The sequence below is a fragment of the Leopardus geoffroyi genome, chromosome E1 (genome assembly GCF_018350155.1).
Source record: "Leopardus geoffroyi isolate Oge1 chromosome E1, O.geoffroyi_Oge1_pat1.0, whole genome shotgun sequence".
NCBI lineage: Eukaryota > Metazoa > Chordata > Mammalia > Carnivora > Felidae > Leopardus > Leopardus geoffroyi.
The window spans coordinates 45,268,735-45,290,526 of NC_059330.1; the positions used below are offsets into that span (position 1 = coordinate 45,268,735).

Below are 21,792 nucleotides of genomic sequence, written 5' to 3' on the forward strand. Positions count from 1 at the left end.
AGGGAAGCGCATGCAGCAGCCTATCCAGATGTGGAGCCACCATCATCTCATGAGCTGGACGGAAGAGCTCTTGGGGTCCCACTATTCTCAGTGTGCCACGCCTGAGGTATAGCTTCTGTTCTGCAAGTGGGGGTTGCATACGGGGGAGCCCCAGCTTTTGATGTACTTGCCTGGGACTTAGTGTCAGCAGCAGGGGCCTGGGGACAGTCCAGCTCCTTAGAGAAGAAAGCTCTTGGACTGAGAGCTGGGGGAAGAAGGAGCCATGTGTTCTTGGCCACTGCAAGAATGGGAACATTGCTGGGGCGCCTGGGTGGCGCAGTCGGTTAAGCGTCCAACTTCAGCCAGGTCACGATCTCGTGGTCTGTGGGTTCGAGCCCCGCGTCGGGCTCTGGGCTGATGGCTCAGAGCCTGGAGCCTGTTTCCGATTCTGTGTCTCCCTCTCTCTCTGCCCCTCCCCCGTTCATGCTCTGTCTCTCTCTGTCCCAAAAATAAATGTTGAAAAAAAAAAAAAAATTTTAAGAACGGGAACATTGCTGACATGGGAGAGGGGAGGAGTGGGAGTGGTCTGGGTTCAAATTCCTCAGACTTTGACCTTTCAGCCTAAATTTTCATAGATTTTATTGAATGATTATTTTCTTCATTTACTGTTTCCCCTTAGGGACTATTTCCAGAGGCTTGGATGATGGGTTTTTTTTTTTGTTTGTTTGTTTATTTTTTTAAATAATTTTCACCAGTTTCACTGAGGAGCGGGCCAGCAGAGCCCCTCATGCCATTAGGGTGGAAGTCAGTCTCTTGTAACTTTGGTTTTTGAGCTAGTGGTCATGCCTCCTTAAAGCCTGACTCAGAAAAGCAGTTCCTTCATATTCTAGTCTCTGACCATTCTTTGTAAGAAACTCTTAACATCCTCCTTAACATATCAACTTTCAGATGATGCCTGTATGATACAGAAGGGCAAGAGAATGGATTTCCCCTGCTTATTTTCCTTAAAAAATGAATTCACTGCATGCAGAAGTACTCTAGAAGGGAAAATTTGCACATGATTACAGAGTTGGTATTTTTAAATGTTTATGTATTTATTTTTGAGAGAGAGAGAGCACGAGCGAGAAAGGGTGAACAGGAATGGGGGAGGGGCAGGGAGAGAGAGGGAGAGAGAGAATCCCAAGCAGGCTCTGAGCTGTTAGTGCACAGCCCCTCGCAGGGCTCAAACTCCTGAACTGTGATCATGACCTGAGTCAAATCAAGAGTCGGACACTTAAAGATTTTATTTTTAAGCAATCCCTACACCCTACATCATGGGGCTTAAACCTACAACCCCAGGATCAAGAGTTGTGTGGTTTACCGACTGAGCCTAGAGAATTTTAATGTGAGGGCACCATCGTATAGTTGATGGAGTTCTTTTCAAGTTGGCTTTTACGGGTACTATAGTTAATTCTTGACTTCTTTGACTTCAGACATCAAAATTGGCAGGCTTCTTCAGTGTCGCTGTCATCTTAAATTAGTTTCTTTTGATTCCTTTTTTTTTTTTTCCTCTCTTTCCAGGGGCCACTCAATAGTGAGTCTTCCAATCAGAGCTTGTGCAGCGTGGGGTCCTTGAGTGATAAAGAAGTAGAGGTAAGAGGCCACGTTCACTGTGAGACTACACATTCTCACACCCTCAGTCTGGGTTGAAAGGTAGCACTGCATAACTCCAGGACTCTGATTTAGGACTTGCCTCCTCTCTTCTTGTAAGTTTGATATTTTGTACCTACTCTCATAATGTGAAAAAGTTAACAAAATGCTAATTGTGACGTATATGGTATTTAACAGACTCCTGAGAAAAAACAGAATGACCAGCGAAACCGGAAAAGAAAAGCTGAACCATATGAAACTAGCCAAGGTATTAATAATTTCATACCAATAAAAATACTAAATTCTTGGAATTTAGATACTTAGAATTTCCAACTCACACGAAATAATTAGTTCCTACACAGGGATTCCTAACAAAGGAGATTTGTGTACCTTAAGGGAATATCAGGCTGTTTATTATAGACTCGCCATTTGATACACACTTGCCAAAAGTGTCAGTTCTTTGGGGACCCTTGTTTTCCCTGTTGTAAGTTAACGATCTTCTCACCACAGGTTTTTCTTCAGACTAAGCATGTATTATACAGAAAAGAGGTTACATTGGTGTTGTAACTATGTCTTGCATTAGCTCAGTGATTTGTTAATAATTGGTAGCCAGAAATGGTTTCATTTACGTGGCTGTCCTTTGTACCTGCTCTCCTGTGGCAATTCAGTTGAGCATTGGCACCCAGTGGGCTAAATCTATAAATATGATGGGTTATGATGCCAAATATCTTTGTGTAATTAAAGAGGGAATAAATGGTTTGCTTCGTCACCTCCACCCCCTCTAAGGAATGGAAGTCACAATCTCTTTTGCATTTTTCTTATTTTTTTATCTACAAATTATTTTTTACTTTCGGGCAGGGGGCAGAAAATTGTCCCAAAGCGACATGGTCACATAAAGTTTTTTGTGGCCTAGCATAAAACCCTTTAGTCCTGATGAGTTTGTTTTGAATTTTTTGTTCTCTTGATTGAGGGCATGGACTGTACATTTGTTTTATTTTGATTCATAGCTGTGGCCTAGGTTTTCTTACCATGTTATAAAAGAAAGATTAGCAAATCTTAAAGGAAAGCAAGCTGAGAAAAAGTCTTCCTTTCACTGCTTATTAAGGCTTTTATTAGATGGAGGAAACTGTCTCTGTTCTTAGGATACAGGTAATTTGGCTTATTTGTTAAAAGTAAAGCCAGTACTTGAATTGATGATGACATACGCAGTTAGTGAATGCATAGTACGTTTTAGTGAATGATGGTTTACGTATGTTGTTGGAAAAACTATACTTACTTTGGTTTCATTTTCAGGGAAAGGCACTCCTAGGGGACATAAGATTAGTGATTACTTTGAGGTAAGTTAAATTTTTGGAAAAAAAGTTTATAGTGATTTTTTAAAAATCTGAATCCTTGCCTTCATTTAAGGCTTTAGAAAGCAGTGTTTTGCCTTTACTGTGCTCTCCTCCCCTTCCTCCCCGTCTTCATCAATCTGATGTTGGCCCATCTCTCTCTGTTAAGAGGAAACTGCTGCTGACTTCCTAAATTTAAATTTGTTTATGATGTGTCTTGTCTGTGATGATATAAAAATTCACAAATGAGGTGATGTTTCTCTTGGCCAGACTAGGTTTCGGGTCTTGCAAAGATTGAAATGGAGTGACTTGGACTCTTCTTTTGTCCTCTTCCCTTTAGTTCGGTGGGACACGTAGCGAGCTCACTGACCCATCGTTAGTGGTTCCTAAAGAAGACACTAACATCCACTGTACCACTGTACTCCTGCTTCGGGTTATTTTGAGACAAGAAGGGAAAACATTCTTCTCTGATGTCCTTTCAAAACCATGTGTACCTTCAGCTTTCAGCCACGTTTTCTTTATATCTTTTTGGTACATTTCTGCTGGAGCTCCTTCTTAAAATCTCACTGAAAAGCTAGCCAAAATTTGACTTACATGGTATTTTTCTCTTTAGCATGAGATGTATTGACTTAAAGGGGCCATATAATTAAGACCTGTTTGTGTGTTAATCTTTTACTCTCCTTATCTGAAGCACAGTACTGTTTTGAATTATTCATATCCGTTTTTCCCTGTTGGCCAGTTTGCTGGGGGAAGCGGGCCAGGAACCAGCCCTGGCAGAAGTGTTCCACCAGTTGCACGATCCTCACCGCAACATTCCTTATCCAATCCCTTACCGGTAAGCATTCACCTGGAGAAATTTGACACCTGTTGTAGGAGGCGAGAACCCAGGATCACTCCAGCAGTTTCTCTTCCGTTAACTACCCAGGGGAATGAGGCACTGAGGAGAAACGTTCAGTGCTACCTGTGAGTCACTGAGACTCAAGTCTGTCTCCGTAAATTTATGTTGCACAAGAGCTACCCCTGTTTCTCAGTATAGTAAGTTACCTCTAAGCCTACAGCTCAGTTCCGTCAAGGAAATGATTTCCAGTTTAAACGTAAACTTTGTATCCTTGCCAAACTTAAATATAAGTTTGGCATTTGATTTATTTTCAAGGCTTTCTCAGTGATGTGGTAGAGAAACTCATGTTACTCAACTTTGAGATGGGTTTGTTACCTTCCCTTTTTTTTTTTTTAAATAAGATTTTTATCTTTAAATAATCTCTACGCCCAGTGTGGGGCTCGAACTCACAACCCCTGAGATCAAGAGTCGCAGGCTTCACCGACCGAGCCAGCCAAGCCCATCTGTTTCCTTCCTTCAAGTGAGAACTGAAGATCTTAAGACCATTATAGCCAGATTAGTGGTTCTCAACGTGGGGTAGTTTTGCCTCTCAGGGAACATTTGGCACTGTTGGAGTAATTTTTGATCACAACTGGAGGGTGGGAGGAGGGAGCTGTAGGTATCTAGTAGGCAGAGGCCAGATGCTAGTAAACATCCTACAAAGTACAGAATAGGCCCTCATAGTAAAGAGTTTCTTGCTCCAATTGTCACTGGTGCCGAGATTGAGACTCCTGAGCTAGCTACCTAATAGGGGATTTTGTGTTAATTTACTTGAGTGCCTTTGGATAATTTGTTGATACCATACAAGATCTTTGTACTCAGGCGTGTGTTCTGTCTGCTGATGCCTCAGGTATTGCTTTGGGATTTGGGGGAAGAGGGATCTCCCTATGTTCAGTTTTTGTGCTAGGTCTGTTTTTAGGATAGCTGTTTGACTCTGCTACCTTAGCAGAGTTGGGTAATACTGATCTTCTCCTAAGTGATTTAGTCTTCTGTGTTAAAGTGTTTAGAATGCATTTCTTTTCCTCTTCTATCTCGTAAAGACATGCATTCATTAAGGTGACCGCAGTTATTAAAGCACTTGGTAAACTGTATCCAACTTGAAAATTTGGCTATTATCTTGTCATCCTTGCTATATTTAAAAATGTTAGAAATGTAAAGGGGTGCCTGGATGGTTCAACTGGAAGTGTCCTCCTCTTGATCTCAGCTCAGGTCACGATCTCACGGTACATGAGATCAAGTTCCACATCAGGGTCTATGATGACAGCACGGAACCTGCTTGAGATTCTCTGTCTCTGTCTCTGTCTCTCTGTCTGTCTCTCCCTTTCCCTCTCCCTCTCTCTCCCTTCCTCCCCCCCCCCCCGCACTCCTGCACGTGCGTGTGAGCTCTCTCTCTCAAAATATTTAAAAAAAAATGTTAGAAATGTTTGATGTGTAGATCTATTTGGTTAGGTTGAGGGTTTTTAGGTAACTGTTGAGGAGGCTTGTGTCTCTATTTTTCTTAACATTTATTTATATGTTCATTAAAATTTTTTTTTAGAATTTGTAAAGTAATCTCTATACCCAACGTGGGGCTCAGATTCACAACCCCAAGATCAAGAGGTGCATGCTCCACTGCCTGAGCCGGCAGGGCGCCCCTATTTTTAATTTTTAAACCAATTAAAGTGCTTAAAGTATTCCAACACAAGAAAGAAATATTACCAGCCTCCCTCCCCAAACCCCCTTATGCTCCCTGCCAGTTATTAGCCCCCCTCCCTGTCATTGGGAATAGCCACTGTCCTGATTTCTAACAGCAGAGATGTTTTTTTTCTTTCTGTTTTTGTATTTTGTATGAAAGAAATCATACAATGTACACTCTTATGTCTGTCGTCTTTTGTTCAACATTACTTCTGTGAGATGAATCCATATTGTTGTGTGTTTTGTTGTAGATCACTCATTGTCACTGGTGTGTGGTATGATTTTAATATTTTTATTTACTAACATTTTAATTAAAAAAATTTTTTTAAGTTTATTTATTTTGAGAGAGAGTGTGAGCAAGCAAGCAGGGCAGGGGCAGAGAGAGAGGGGGGGAGAATCCTAAGCAGGTTCCACGCTGTCAGCACAGAGCCCATCATGGGGCTCAAACTCATGAACTGTGAGATCATGACCTAAGTTGAAATCAGGAGTTGGACGTTCAACCAACTGAGCCAACCAGGCGCTCCTATATTTTAATTTTTAACTATTTGGTTAATCTGTTGCACATCTTCCACTAGAATGTTAATCTCATGAGACCAGGGACTTTGCTTTGTAGTTGATTGCTGTTTCTGTCTCTCAGTCTTATTACCTAACAGTATAATTATTTTTACTGTTTTTTTGACTTGACGTGAAGAGATCATATCTTGTTCAGTTTTTGGTCTTTAACACCCAAAACCGTGCTTGACACACATGGCAGATGCTCAGAGTTGTTGAGAAGAAGAATCGAGGGGCGCCTGGGTGGCTCAGTTCGTTAAGCGTCCAACTTCGGCTCAGGTCATGATCTCGCGGTCCGTGGGTTCGAGCCCCACGTCAGGCTCTGTGCTGACAGCTCAGAGCCTGGAGCCTGTTTCAGATTCTGTGTCTCCCTCTTTTCTGACCCTCCCCAGTTCATGCTCTCTCTCTCTGTGTGTCAAAAATAAATAAACGTTAAAAGAAAAAAAATTAAAAAAAAAAAAAAAAGAAAAGAATCGATGGATAAAGAATTATTTTAGTTTTTTCCCCCCTAAGTATTTTTTTGTATTTATTTTATTTTATTTTTTATTTTTAAAATTTTACATCCAAATTAGTTAGCCTACAGTGCAACGATTTCAGGAGTAGATTCCTTAGTGCCCCTTACCCATTTAGCCCATCCCCCCTCCCGTGACCCCTCCATTAAACCCTCAGATTGTTCTCCATATTTATGAGTCTCTTCTATTTTGTCCCCCTCCCTGTTTTTATATTCTTTTTGTTTCCCTTCCCTTATGTTCATCTGTTTTGTCTCTTAAAGTCCTCACATGAGTGAAGTCATATGATTTTTTTCTTTCTCTGACTGACTAATCTCACTTAGCATAATACCCTCCAGTTGCATCCATGTAGTTGCAAATGGCAAGATTTCATTCTTTTTGATGCTCCATTGTATATACATATATACCACATCTTCTTTATCCATTCATCCATCGATGGACATTTGGGCTCTTTCCATACTTTGGCTATTGTTGATAGTGCTGCTGTAAACATGGGGGTGCATGTGCCCCTTCGAAATAGCACACCTGTATTCCGTGGATCTATGCCTAGTAGTGCAATTGCTGGGTGGTAGGGTAGTTCTATTTTTAGTTTTTTGAGGAACCTCCATACCGTTTTCCAGAGTGGCTACACCAGCTTGCATTCCCAGGTTCTTTTGTATTTTTTGTTGAAAACAAAGAAGTACCTAAAACATGAGGCTTTTAATGCAGGAGTTTGGTAGAAACTACAACTCATAGCTGGCAAACTAAGAATGATTTTTAGATTTTTAAAGAGTTGTGGAGACAGAAGAATATATCGCAGAGATGTTATATGGCCTGTAAAGCCTAAAATATTTGTGTGGCCCTTCACAAAAAGGAAATCCTTATAAAGTTAACTCCATATAATCATTCCTTAGGTCAAGAAGTAAAATATTTCCAGCACCCTGGAAACCTGTGTGCTCTTCTCTGATTACAACGCTTTCTACCCTGGAAACAACCACTGTTCTAACTTTCGTGATTATAATGTGCTCTTCCTTACAGTTCGACCATGTGTGTATCCCTAAACAATATAGTTTTGTTCTGTCATTAAGTCAGTTTTGTTAATCATGGCGTTTAATCATAGTTTTTAAATTTTCTGTATTCTGATTTTTGGTTGTTTGTCCTGGCAGTTACCAAGAGAGGTGTATTTATTATCTCTCATGATTGTGCGAGTTGTTTCTTCATGTATTTATAGTTTTGCTTTGTGTATTATTAAGTGACCCTTCATCTCTTATGATACTTTTTGCTCTAAATGCATTTTATCCAATATTTAATGTATCCAAACCATTATATGGTATAGATATTTCCATTTTTATACTACCAGCTTTTCATTATGCTTTCAGTATACCTGACAAATAAATAGTTGAATTTTTCTTTATTCTGTTTAAAGTATTTTTTTAACGTTAGCTTTTATTTTATTTTATTTTATTTTATTTATTTTTAACATTTATTTATTTTTGAGAGACAGAGAGAGGCAGAGCATGAGTGGGGGGAGGGCGGGGGAGAGATACAGAATCTGAAGCAGGCTCCAGGCTCTGAGCTGTTTGTTAGCACAGAGCCCAGTGCGGGGCTCGAACTCGTGAACTGCGAGACCATGACCTGAGTTGAAGTCAGGTGCTCAACCAACTGAGCCACCCAGGCGCCCCTTTAGCATTTGTTTGCCATCTTTTAATGTGTTTTCTATTCATGCTGCATATTCTCTTTTCTTTCATTTCTTGCTTTATTTGGGTTGTTGTTTTTTTGGGGGGGCAGGTTAATCATTGTGTATTCTCATTCTCCACTAGAAGCTAGGTCCTGTTTGGTGTTTCTCATAGAAATTGCCACACATATCTTCAGTTTGCCAAAGTTTGATGTTAATAGTATCTTTATCCTCCTCCCTAATAAACGGTGACCTCAGAACATTAACTCCATTTACTTGCTACTAACTTGGTGGTGGTGGTGGTGTATGTTTGTATTTTGCTTTTGTTTGTTTTTTTTTTTTAGCCTCATACAACATTATTAGTTTATATTGTCACTGTTCATCTATTTTACTGTCAGTGTTCATTTACCTCTTTCTTTGTACTTCTTTTTTGCATCTTACGTCTTCTACCTAGGGTCCCTTTCCTTCTACCTGAAGTACTCCTTTAGTATTCTTTTATATGTATCTGCTGAGGAGTTAATTGTCTAGGTTTTGTGTGCTTAAAGTACTTAATTTTGCTTTTATCCTTGAAAGATACTTTTGCTGTGTATATTTTTACATTGGCATTTTTTTTTCTCTTAACAGCTGAATGTACTATTACCATCTTTTGACTCCCATTGTTACTACTGAGAAAACAACTTTCATATATCTCTCATTTCTTTGAAATTATCTGCTCTTGTTTTCCCCTGGCTGCTTTAAAAATCTTCCATCTGTGGTGGTCTGCAGTTTCACTATGATGCATCCTTTTATTTCTCTTGTTTGTAATGTGTTAGGGTTTTTTGTTGGGTCTTGTACCAGTTCTGGATAATTATTAGCCATTGTCTCTTCAGATATTGTCTCTGCCCTGTTCTCTTTTTCTTTTTCCTATGAAATTCCAATTAATTGTGTGTCACACCATCTCACCTTATCACTTTGCCTTTTGACTTTTTTCTACTTTCTTTTAGTCTCCATTTGCTCCACTCTGGATAGTTTCTTGCCTTTCTGGTCCCAGATTCTCTTGTTTTGTTGCATCTAATTTGCTGTTAACCTCACTGAATTATTATTATTATTTTTTAATGTTTATTTTTGAGAGAAAGAGTGCAAGCAGGGAAGGGGCAGAGAGAGGGGGACAGAGGATCTGAGGATCTGAAATGAGCTCTGTGCTGACGGCAGTGAGCCTGATGTGGGGCTTGAACTTGCAAACGTTGAGATCACGACCTGAGCCGAAGTTGGACACTCAATCGACTGAGCCACCCAGGCTGTCCAACTGCACTGAATTGTTAATTTTTGTTATTGTGTTCCCTGCTGATATTTTCAAGTTTGTCTTTTATTCATTTGTTTAGTAGAGTATTTATAATCTGTATTTGATAATTCTGGCATTTGATGTGTTATGAATCTATTTGTTGTCTGTTGTTTTTCCTAGCTGTTGCTCAGGGCTTTATTTCTTTTACGCTTCTTTGGTTTTTTGACTGTGTGCCGCTCATTTTTCCTGAAAAATTATTTGTGAAATTTCTTTGAGATCTAAAAGATGTGTTCCTCCAGGGAGAATTTTTCTTTGCTTCTTCCAAATGCCTAGAGATTTTACCCATCCAGTACTACTTTAAACCACTGAATTCATGGCTTGCATTTTGTTTGATTGGTTTATTTTGTTTGTTTGTTTCAGCTACCCAGTCGGTATTGATCTGGATTGTGTTAACGTTTCTCAGGGGAGCCCCCGCTCCCTGTATTGCCAGGGCAACTTCCTTGTAGTTCTCTGAGGGTGGAGGAAATTTTTCTCCTGGTTTACATTTTCCCTTAGAGTGTAACCCTTTGAAAGTCCTTGAAGCTTGAAGTGCGAAGGGTTTCCTTATTGAACCCCCTGCCCTCAGTGGACTTTGGCCTGTGACGATCGTTTGGCACCTTGTGCTCTGTAAGCGGGATGGTCAAGATCTGCAGGTACCCTTAGGGCAAATATGACTTGAATGCTTCATATAAGTGTCTGGCATTCCTAATTTCCCTTAGATTTTTGCCCTGGCAGATCCCTTATTTTATCAACTCTTCAATGCTTTTAACATCTTTTTTTTCCCCATGTTTTGTCCTGTTTTTATAATCATTTTCTAAGGGAAGGTTAGTTCAAACATCCTAGCCTGCTGTATTTCCAGAAATATTCTATAAAATCTTTCAACCCTTGGCAAACATTTATTGAGTACATAACAGAATGATTAATTTTAGTATTGGGGCTTCGGAGATATAGTCTCCCAAGTAGTGCAGATATTGCTGTGAATGGGTATCACAAGCACATTGGAGCCTGAATTTAAACAGTTGCATTTGGTTGGGGTAGGAGCGTTGGTCTCGAGGAGGTGGACTCCGCTTACAGATTAAAAACCTAAATTCTTTTGTCGGGATCATTTTGGTTAGTTTATTTTACTTTTATTTTCTAAAATGAAAATGTTAGTTTTTCCTCATGAAGGGATACATACATGTTATGAAAGTCCAACAATTCAGGTCTCCTCCAGAACTGTTATTAAAGGGTTTACTGGGCATATATGTGTGTACATGTATGTTCATATAATAGTTTCCTAATTTCTGTTGTTTTATTTGTTTAACCAGTATCCTGTAAACATTTTTTTTTGTCCTCTAAATAGTGCCGTAACAAATGTCCGTGTGTGTGTGTGTGTGTGTGTGTGTGTGTGTGTGTCTTTCGCATTTCTTTTCTTTTGCTTTGGATAAATTTCCAAGCTCTAATTCCCTAGTCAAAGAATATGCTTACTTTAAAATGTCATCACATAATTGCTAGCAGATTATCAGCAGTTCGCAGGTCCCAGTTTCCATGTACCCTCCTAATACTGAAGTTTATCACTGTAATTTTGTCAGTGAGAAGAATACCTTGTTTTACCTTGCATTTCTTCATTAGTGATATTAAACATATTTTCATAAGTTTAATGGCCTTTTGGATTTCTCTTTTAATGCTTCTTTAAGTTCTTTGCCTATTTATTTATCAGAGTGTTTGTTTTTTTCTTCCTGATGAGGAGCACATTATTTATTAAGGTTGTTAACTCATTGTCATTTATATGGTAAACATTTTTGCCTATTTATAATTTTATCTTTTAACTTCAGGTTGACTTTTGCCATTCAGGAGTAAAAAAATTTGGAGTCAAATTTGTCACTGTTTTCCTTTATGTCTTACTGGTTTTTTGTTATTCTGAGATATACCTGAATGGTTTGTATTTTTAATGTCATGCTTAAAAAGTCCTTCACTACTAGAAAGTCATAAAAATACTTGTTTGTATTTCCTTGTAATTTTTATGTATAAGGAAGCAATCTACTTTTCTACTTTTTTCTGATACCTATACTAACACCCTACCATCTATTTAGTAAATTCCCACTAATCTGAAACACAGTTTAATCACAGATTATATATCCATATTATAGGGGTCTGTTTCTGAGTTTTCTGTTCTGTGCCACTGATTGATCTGTCTGCTCATGTACTGGTATTATGCTGATGTGGTCTTGCTGTTTTGTGGTATGTTTTAATAACTAGTTTAATAACTAGTTCCCTGCTGTTCTTTATCAAAAGTTGTGTGGCTAATTTTGATTATCTTTCCAAGTGAACCTTAGAATTAATGTGTGAAATTCCACCAAATCAACTCCCAAAAGAGAGCAAGAGTGACACTGTGATCACTGCACCACTACAGCACTCTCTCGTAGCAGGAGAGAGGGAGAAAAAAGAAAAACAAAAGTAAATAAAAAGCCACATGCGTTGGCTTTTAAAGAAATTTGACATTTATAAAATTTGAATGCAGGCCCATGGTATTACCGTGTAGATCATCTTTTACATCTGCCAGTGAATCTGTAGTTTTTCTTATATGTCATCTCCATATTTCTTAAGTTTATTTCTAAACTTATTTCTCTCGTATAGATTTTTTGAAATTTTGAATCTGCTTTTTCTTCCATTATATATTCTGATAATAATCAATTATTGGTATATGGGGAAGCTGTTGTTTTTTGTATATTTATTTTATATTTGACCATCTTACCGAGCTCTTATTTGTTGTTTTTCAGTTGATTTGCTTAGTTTCCTTTGTGAATAGTTATATCATCCAAAAATGACACTTTTTAATCTTTAATATTTCCCCTTGTTTATACCTCATTCCCCCCCCCCCTTATCACATTGCTAAACCTTCTGTAATAATGTTGAATGATTGTGATATTAATGTGTTAACCCCTTTCTAGTTTTCTTAACTTTATTGAGTGTGTCTTTGGTATGGCACCATTAATTTATGTTCATCTCTGAAAAAAAATACTGTGTTGTATTAAAGATGGATACTCCCAGTGTTTTTTGTTTTTGTTTTTAAGAGTTGCCCAACAATGTGCAAATCCTCTTTTGGCATCTAAAGGGAAGAATCTTGATATCTCCGCTCCCCAATACTAATGTAATGAATTATATCGGTAGATTTGCTAATAATGAACCATCCTTACATTTCTGGAATAAACCATACATAATTGTGTTATGTAATTCTTTTAGTGTTCTGTGGAAATTGTGTTGCTTGTATTTATTTTCGATTATTGCATATAAGTATAGCATGGTAAGGATAGAATTGAGAGTGAAATAAGCTTCCTGTAAATTAGGGGACAAATGTCTTCATCCTCATTTACCTACAGGATAGAAATAACATTTCCTTTGTAGGTTTGAAGGTATTGTGAAGTCGATTTGTTGAACTCTGCAAAGTAAACTGCAATTTCAGTTGTAGAAATACGGAACAATTAAAATTGTAAAATACAATTAATTTTACAGAATTCAAGTGAGATACTATCCCAGATTTACAGATAAGTTATAATCCAGCGACACTGTGATTATGCTGTCCATATTTGTTTTCAGAGAAGGTGTTTTTCAAAAATTACTCTTCTGTGCGCTGTGTTTTGATCCATTATGTGTTTTGGCAGTTTCTGGCTGCTTTCTCATGTAATCCGTGGGGTTTCTTTGATGTTTTGCAGCGGCGGGTAGAGCAGCCCCTCTATGGCTTAGATGGCAGCGCTGCAAAGGAGGTGTCGGAGGAGCAGTCCGCTCTGCCAACCCTCATGTCGGTGATGCTGGCGAAGCCTCGGCTTGACACGGAGCAGCTGGCGCAGAGGGGAGCTGGCCTCTGCTTCACCTTTGTGTCAGTGAGTACCAAGGCTGACCTGATGCAGATCCGTGTTGCCCTCGAGCTCCTTGATGGAGTTTGAGGAATTATGTTCGTGAAGAGATGATGCTGTTACTAACTGTGTGCCTTCTAAAGGTAGCGTGGTTTTCTTCAGTGTCCCTTGGTTCCAGGGGGTGAGAGGGACTACTTTGTTAAAGTCTGGGCACACCGTGGGAAAGAAAATGCGGTTTTAGGTTGACAAAGAAGTGAAGAAGATACAGATCAAATTCCGTTACAGCCAAAGTACTTGTCTAATTAAAGTTGCCAAACTCCAGGCGTCACTTATTTGAAGCAGCGTGTAGGTCAGAAAATGTTAGCAGGTAGGCGGGCATTCTGTAGTGTGTGTGCCAGTCTGTCTCCCCTCCGTGGTACTGGCGTGACCTGTACGCTTGCCTCCTCTCACCTCTTCACAGTGTTGGGACAGATACTTTTTCCAGGAGTATTTGGCTACCTGTTTGCTGTTCTCAGCTTGCTTCTTTCTCTCTCCTTGGAGAACAAGTAGGTTTGACCCCATTTTTACTTACCAAATTATCTAGTGCAGTTTGACTCCAGAGTTGTTATTTTTCTTGGTTTCTGTGCCCCACCACAGATGATACAGAGCAAGGGAAAGCCCCGTTGCCCTATTCTTCCATTTTTGGCGGCCTCTTTCAGAGCTAAAGTCATCACTGATCCAAATTTCTTTCTCTTCTCCTGGTTCATTCGCTCCACTTGTAACCTAAGTTTCCTCTTTATTTGTTTCGTGGATTCTGAGTCATTAATCCACATGCAGTTGTATTCAAAAAGGCCATGAAAAGGGTGGGTGCCTTAAGGAAAGGAAATAAAAATTATGAAGTAATTAGCGAACCATTGTGCACAACTTGGAATACTTTCTTACAGTTGTTATTGCTTTTCCTCAAAGAGATATTACAGCTTTTAAACTTAGAGAATTTTTTAAGCATCAGAGGAATGGAGAGACTTCTTGTGTGAAGAGGGTCTAATTTTATCTGTGGGTGTCAGAAACAAAATTGGAGAATTGACCAATACAGTCCTGTGTGGGCCTGACAGTAGTATGGCATAGTTTGTGTGAGAATGTTGTGGTTCTCTATAGTACGCTTACAGAGCGTGTGTCTGTGCGCGTGTGTAAAAATGACATTGTTTACTATTCACTGACCATTAAATCTTCATCTTCGAGCTAACTTTCCCAGGCAAAACCTTGGATAATCAGAGGTTTGTTTGTCCTTATGTTCTTTTATTGCCTTTTTGAAAGCTATTTCCATTTCACTTGAGGGGAGTTCCCTTTGTTTATTGCACGAATACTTACTGAATGCCCACTATGTGACAGGCATGTAGCTAAGTACCCAGGATTTCGATCAGCAAAACTCGGTCCCCTATTGTGAGCCTTCCAAAAAAGGTATTGGGATGGGTGCACGTGGATAACGGCTTCCTCAGTCCTATCAGCTAGTGCACTCAGGCTGTCAGAGGAGTGCATATGCTATAGCCAGATTGTTCTCATGGAGAGGAGAGACGGCAGAGAAGAGTAAGAAATGAACGTGTCTGAAGAAGGAACAGGGAAATAAATGTGAAAAACAAAGGCTTAAATGGTTTGGTACAGTTCTGGATCTCTTTGCTTCTCTGCAGTTCCAGCCAGGATATAAGCTTAGTGGTCTAAAGAAAGAAGAAAGCAAAAGAGTTAACATTAACCTATTTAAAAAAACGTTTTTAATAAATAAAGACCAGCAGTTCCCTGACAAATAGGCAAAAGCTATTAATTAGCAGGCAGTTTTACGGGGTAGGTGGAGGGAAGACAGATGACTAATAACATGAAAACTGCCTAACTTCAGCCGTGGAGAGATGCAAAATAAAACAAGGTATAACACTTTTGACCTGTCAGAGTGTTAAGGATTGTTACATTTGATAATTCTCAATGTAGATTATGGTTTAGATACACATGCAAGTTTTATGCTGACTCTAAATTGGTGCAGTCTGTTGGACAAGTTGGTTTGTATCCGAGTGTTAAATTTACATGTCCTGGGACCCAGGAATTCTATTCCCATAAAACTATATGAAGATGTTTATTGCATTGTTTATTATTGCAGAAATCCGGAAGTGGTTTCCCTTCACCGGTGTTTCACAGGAACTTGTATCGAGGGTGTCTGTGACCTCCACACTGCTGCGCCCAGTGATCAGTCCTCAGAATGTATCTGTCCAGCATGATTCATTAGCCATAACTGATGACTCCTTTCTCCAAGCACGTCCTCTTGTGCTCCCCTCCGCTTCCACTCTTTTTGTTCTTTCTCATTTCCCAGACCTCTAAACAGTGGAGTGCCCCAGGGCTCAGTCTTCAGACTTTTGTCTACCTTTATTCTCTACATAATCTCATTGAGTTTCTTTGCTTTAGTTATCACCCATATGCAGAGCACTTCCAAGTTTATATCTCCAGCCCAGAGCCCTGCCCCGAATTCCAAATGTATGTAGTCAGTTGCTTCTAGACTTTTCTTTATGTCTGATAAGCATATCAAACCTAACATGTCCAAAACTGAATTCAATCCAAACCCATTTCTTCAACAGCCTTCCGCATCTCAGTAACTGTCCGTCCTCTCCTTCTAGTTGTTTAAAAACCATGGAGTCATTCTTGTCTCTTCTCTTTATTTTATATCCCAGTTACAAATCCATCAGTAAATCTTACTATTACGGTTATGTTCAGATTCCTACTGCTTCTAACCTCTTCACTACTCCTACTACTACTCCTACTACTACTTGAACTAAACCGTTGTCCCCCACTAAGGTTATGATAGTAGCCTCCTAACTGGATTCTTTGCTCCTACTTTCTTTGCCTTTTAATCTGTTTTCAACTGGTGAGAGGGATTCAGTCATGTTTGCTCAAAGGTACTTAAAATGGCACATAAAGACTTGCGTGGTCTGTTTCTCACCACTTGGCCATCTCTTACTGCCACCTCCCTTCCTTACTAGGTTCCATCCACACCGGCCACCTTGCCTTCTCAAATACTACCTGGCATGTTCTCACCTCAGGGACTTTACACTTGGTGTTGCCTTTGTCTTAACATTCTTCCCCCAGATAGTAAGTCTGCCATGCTTCTTCAGTTCTCTGCTTGAATTTACCCTATTAGAGAGGCCTACCCTGATCACACTCTATTAAATAGCAACTCCTCCTTGCCCACTCCACACAATGTCTACCTCCTATGCCCTGCTTTGTTTTTCTTCTCAGTCTTATCACCAGCTGACCTGCTATAATTTACTTGTCTGACTCCTCCCCTGCCCCCACTGGCATGGAAACTCCATCAGGTCAAGGACTTTGCTTTGTTCACTTTTCTTTTTTAATGTTTGTTTGTTCTGGAGAGACAGAGCATGAGTGGGGGAGGGGCAGAGAGAATGAGGGACAGAGGATGTGAAGCAGCCTCCACACAGAAAGCAGCAAGTGCAACGTGGGGCTTGAACTCGCGAACCCTGAGATCATGACCTGAGCCAAAGTTGGACACTCAACCAACTGAGCCATCCAGGCTCCCCTGCTTTGTTCCTTTTGATTTTCCAATACCAGAACAGGATCTACTCTAACACACTCTCAGGGCAATTATATGTCGTGTGAATTGATAAAGGCATCCTTCATATAGAGTCTAATGGAATGCTATACAGTTGACGGAAGAAGTAAGAAAGGTATATACGCAGTTGACCCTTGAACAACATTGGGGACTGGGACACCCAACACCCTGCTGGCAGTCAAAAATCATGCAGTATAACTTTTGACCACCCACCCAACTTAACTATTAACAGCCTGTTGTTGACCAGAAATCTTACTGATAACATAAACAGCTGGTCAACACATATTTTGTATGTTATTTATATTGTATACTGTATTCTTGGAATAAAGTAAGCTAGAGAAAAAATGTTATTAAGAGCATCATATGAGGGGTGCCTCCGTGGCTCAGTTGGTTGAGCGTCTGACTCTTGCTATCAGCTCAGGTCGTGATCTCATGGTCATAGGACCAAGCCTCACATCCATGCTGAGCATGGAGCCTGCTTAGGATTCTCTGTCCCTGTCTCTCTCTGCCCCTCTCTTGCTCATGCTCTCTCTCTCAAAATAAATAAATAAACGTTTTTTTAAAAAAGAAAAGAAACTCATATAAGAGAAAAAATACGCTTACAGTACCTCAATGTATTTACTGAAAAAATCTTCATATAACTGGACCTGTGCAGTTCATACCCCTGTTGTTCCAAGGTCAACTGTATATGCTGACAGAGAAAGATGTCTAGATAGGTGTTGATAAATAAAAATAGCAGGTGACAGAATATCGTGAGTTCGATCCTTTTTATTTTTATTTATTTTCGAGAGAAAGCCTGAACGTGAGTGGTGGAGAGGGGCAGAGGGAGAGGGAGAGAGAGAATCTCCTGGGGAGGGGTGGGGGGGGGGGCTAGATCACATGACCCTGGGATCATGACCTGAGCCCAAGTCAAGAATTGGATGCTCAATTGGAGTGAACCATCCAGGCACCCCGAGTTTGATTCTATAAATATCTAAAATTATATTGTTAATGTAATTTTACATGTTTTAACATAGGAAATTCAATTTTTTTTTCTTTTTATTGAAGTATAATTAACATACAGGAAGTTGATTTTTTAAATTGTAAGATAATATAAAAATGTTTTTTTTTTAATGTTTATTTTTGAGAGAGAGAGGGAGACAGAATGTGAGCGGGGGAGGGACAGAGACAGAGGGAGACGCAGAATCTGAAGCAGGCTCCAGGCCCTGAGCTGTCAGCACAGAGCCCTATGCGGGGCTTGAACCCATGAACCGTGAGATCATGACCTGAGTTGGTCTGACGCTCAACTGACTGAGCCATGCAGGCACCCCATAATACAATTTTCTAAATTGTAAAACTAGTATATGGACATTGCCTACAAAAAAATTAAAATGATGGAGAAGAGTCTTTCCTTTGCAACCCTCAGAAATGTAACCACTGTCCAGAGTTTGTTTTAGATTTTCTACTGATTTATTGTTCGAACTTCAAATAATGTATCTTTTTAAAAAAATTTTTTTTTAATGTTTATTTATTTTTGAGAGAGGGAGAGACAGAGTGCAAGCTGAGGAGGGGCAGAGAGAGAGAGGGAGACACAGAATCTGAAGCAGGCTCCAGGCTCCTAGCTGTCTGCACAGAGCCTGACACGGGGCTTGAACTCATGAACCGTGAGATTATGACTTGAGCCGAAGTCGGACGCTCAACCGACTGAGCCACCCAGCCCCTAAATAATGTATCTCTTAATTAACTATAAACAAGATCTCCCTATTCTCCATTACTTTTTAAATTTTTTTAACATTTATTTATTTTTGAGAGAGAGAGAGAGCGCACGAGCGAGTGAGGGAGGGGTAGAGAGCCAGGGAGACACAGAATCTGAAGCAGGCTCCAGGCTCTGAGCTGTCTGCACAGAACCCAACTCGGGGCTCTAACTCATGGACTGAGAGATCATGACCTGAGCCGAAGTAGGACACTTAACCAGCTGAGCCACCCAGGCTCCCCTGTCTACTCTCCATTATAAGAGATGAATTTAACATACTCAAACTGTCACCCAGCTGCTTTCTCATCTTTCAGTTTTTTATTTAGTTAATGTTACGTTGTAAGTGTGTGCTATTTATTTTTTATTTTATTTTATTTTTATTATTTTAACCATAATTTAGTATTTTCTGTTTTCCAAATTCTTCTAGAACTTTGAAAACACGTGAGGAACGTTTACAATATTATGACGGTTTCATTATTAGGCATTGCAAAACCAAGTCGTGTTGGATTCACTGAGAAAACCATCCTAGTCATTGATGAGTTTTGATTGAATGAGACAATTCTAGTTGTCAGGTCTTCTGGATTTTTTTTTTTTTTTAATGTCAGGTTTATTATTTTCTTGAAAGCTGCATCTTTTAACATTACACAGGATATTCTTAAAAGCTTGGATTTTTAAAAATGTACTTTCATATTGTTTTATGCTGAAGTATTTTAAAGTACATTTCAGAAATTCTGAACGCCTATCTCTGAATAACTTAACAGGTATTTTCTAAGAAATATTAATATTTTCCTAGATAGCATGATTAACATTATCACACTTACCTTTTATTGATGTCTATTCTTATGTAAAATAGAACTTTCCTGTCAGCATCTGGGCCTCTTTGGCTACATTGACTTACAGTTCTTCAGAAAAGCAGGTTAAATGCTTAGTTCTTACCTTTTAATTACCAATTCTAATTATTTATTTATTTATTTATTTATTTATTTTCAACGTTTATTTATTTTTGGGACAGAGAGAGACAGAGCATGAACGGGGGAGGGGCAGAGAGAGAGGGAGACACAGAATCAGAAACAGGCTCCAGGCTCTGAGCCATCAGCCCAGAGCCTGACGCAGGGCTCGAACTCACGGACCGCGAGATCGTGACCTGGCTGAAGTCGGACGCTTAACCGACTGCGCCACCCAGGTGCCCCACCAATTTTAATTTTTTAAATAAAACCTTAATTTTTAAAGGAAGGAGGAATAGCTGTATGAAATGTTGACAAATAACTTTCTTTTTTTTAATGTAACTTTTTTTAATGTTTATTTTTGAGAGCACACGTGTGTGTGTGCACACAAAGCGGGGAGGGGTAGAGAGAGAGGGAGACAAAGAATCTGAAGCAGGCTCCAGGCTCTGAGCCGTCAGCACAGAGCCCAATGTGGGGCTTGAACTCATGAACCACGAGACCATGACCTGAGCCGAAGTCAGACACTTAGCCAACTGAGACACCCAGGCGCCCCTAACTTTCTCTTGTTTGGTTATCCTTATGGTCTCATGGATTTTTGTGGATGTGTATCTGTAAATCTAATCATTCCTTCTGGTGCTCAGCTGCTCACAGCCTTTTTTATCCTTTCATCATTTAATGAACATTTTGGTTGTTTCCACTTTTTGGTTATTATGAATGATACTGCTGTGAACATTCATGTCCAAGTTTGTATAGGCGTATGTTGTCATTTTAGGTATGTGCTAGAGAGTGGAATCGTTGGGTCCTATGGTAACTATTTCTTCAGAATTGCCAAACTGCTTTCCAAAGCAGATGTACCATTTTACAAACCCAGCAGTAATACATGAGGGTCCTCCACACATCCTTGTCAACACTTGTCATTATCTGTTGTTTTGATTATAGCCATCCTAGTGGATGTGAAGTAATATCTCATTGTGGTTTTGATTTGCGTTTCCTGAATATTAATGATACTGAGCACTTTTAAAATTTTCTTATGGCCATTTGTATATGTTCTTTGAAGAAATGTCATATAAATCCTTTGTCCATTTGTAAATTGAGCTATTTTTGTTGTTGTTGAGTTGAAAGGGACCCATGTCAACTATATGATTTGCATGTATTTTCTCTTGTGGGTTGTTGTTTTACTTTCTTGAAAGTGTTTGAAGCACAAAAGGTTTTAATTTAGAAAAAGTCCAGTTTATCTTTTTTCTTTCGTTGCTTATGCTTTTAGTGTTTTAGCTAAGAATCCTTAACCTGACATAAGGTCATGAAACTCTACTTCTGTATTTTCTTCTCAGTGTCCTTTTAGCTCTTATATTTAGGTCCGTGATCCATTTTGTGTTATTCTTTGTGTGTGGTGTCGGGAAGGGGGGGGTGCCCAACTTTATTCTTTTGCATATGGATGTCCAGTCGGTCCCCCCTGCCCTCTCCCCCTCCCCTCCCCCCCTCCCCCCCCCCACACCATTTGTGTGGAAAGACTATTGTTTCTCCATTGAATTGTCTTGGCACCTTGTCAAAAATCAGTTGACCATAAATGTAAAGCGTTTATTTCTGGGCTCAGATTCTACTCCATTGATCTATATGCCTATGCTTATGTCAGTACTACAGTCTTAGTGACCATAGCTTTGTAGTAATTAAGTTTTGAAACCAGGCAGTGTGATTCCTTCAACTTTGTTCTTTTTCAGGATTGTTTTGGCTGTGGGATCCCATGCATTTCCATAAGAATTTTAGAATCAGCTTTTCAGTTTCTGCAAACGAACCACCTGGGATTTATGGCAGTCGTGCTGAATCTTTTGATCAATTTGTGGAGTATTGCCTTTTTAAAAATACTAAGTCTTTATTCCATTAACATGAGATAACTTTCCATTTATATAGGTCTCTTTATTTTCTTTCAATGTTGGCAGTTTTAACTTAAAGTGGTTCAAGTGGACATCCTGTCTTATTCCTGATCTTACGGGGGAAAGCATGTGATCTTTGACAGTATTAGGCTAGCTATATGTTTTTCAGAGATGCCTTTTTGGGGGTTGAAAAAATGACCTTCTGGGACGCCTGGGTGGCTCAGTCAGTTTAGCGTTCGACTTAGGCTCAGGTCGTGATCTCGTGGTTCATGGGTTCAAGCCCTACATCAGCCTCTGCACTGGCAGTGCAGAGCCTGCTTGGGA

General features: G+C 39.6%; 1 protein-coding gene across 12 annotated transcripts in view; it reads left to right on the forward strand.

Annotated features, from left to right (window-relative positions):
* The window catches only part of TLK2 (tousled like kinase 2), a 114,030-nt gene that overhangs the window by 37,166 nt on the left and 55,072 nt on the right, over positions 1-21,792 (forward strand). For 6 of the 12 annotated variants that reach the window (XM_045489362.1, XM_045489360.1, XM_045489361.1 and 3 more), the window contains exons 3-7: positions 1,540-1,611; positions 1,807-1,876; positions 2,902-2,945; positions 3,679-3,774; positions 13,198-13,365. In XM_045489362.1, the coding sequence (XP_045345318.1) occupies positions 1,540-1,611; positions 1,807-1,876; positions 2,902-2,945; positions 3,679-3,774; positions 13,198-13,365 (450 nt within the window). The remainder of the gene's footprint in view (positions 1-1,539; positions 1,612-1,806; positions 1,877-2,901; positions 2,946-3,678; positions 3,775-13,197; positions 13,366-21,792) is intronic. The other 6 variants (XM_045489364.1, XM_045489358.1, XM_045489359.1 and 3 more) reach the window with 2 other exon arrangements.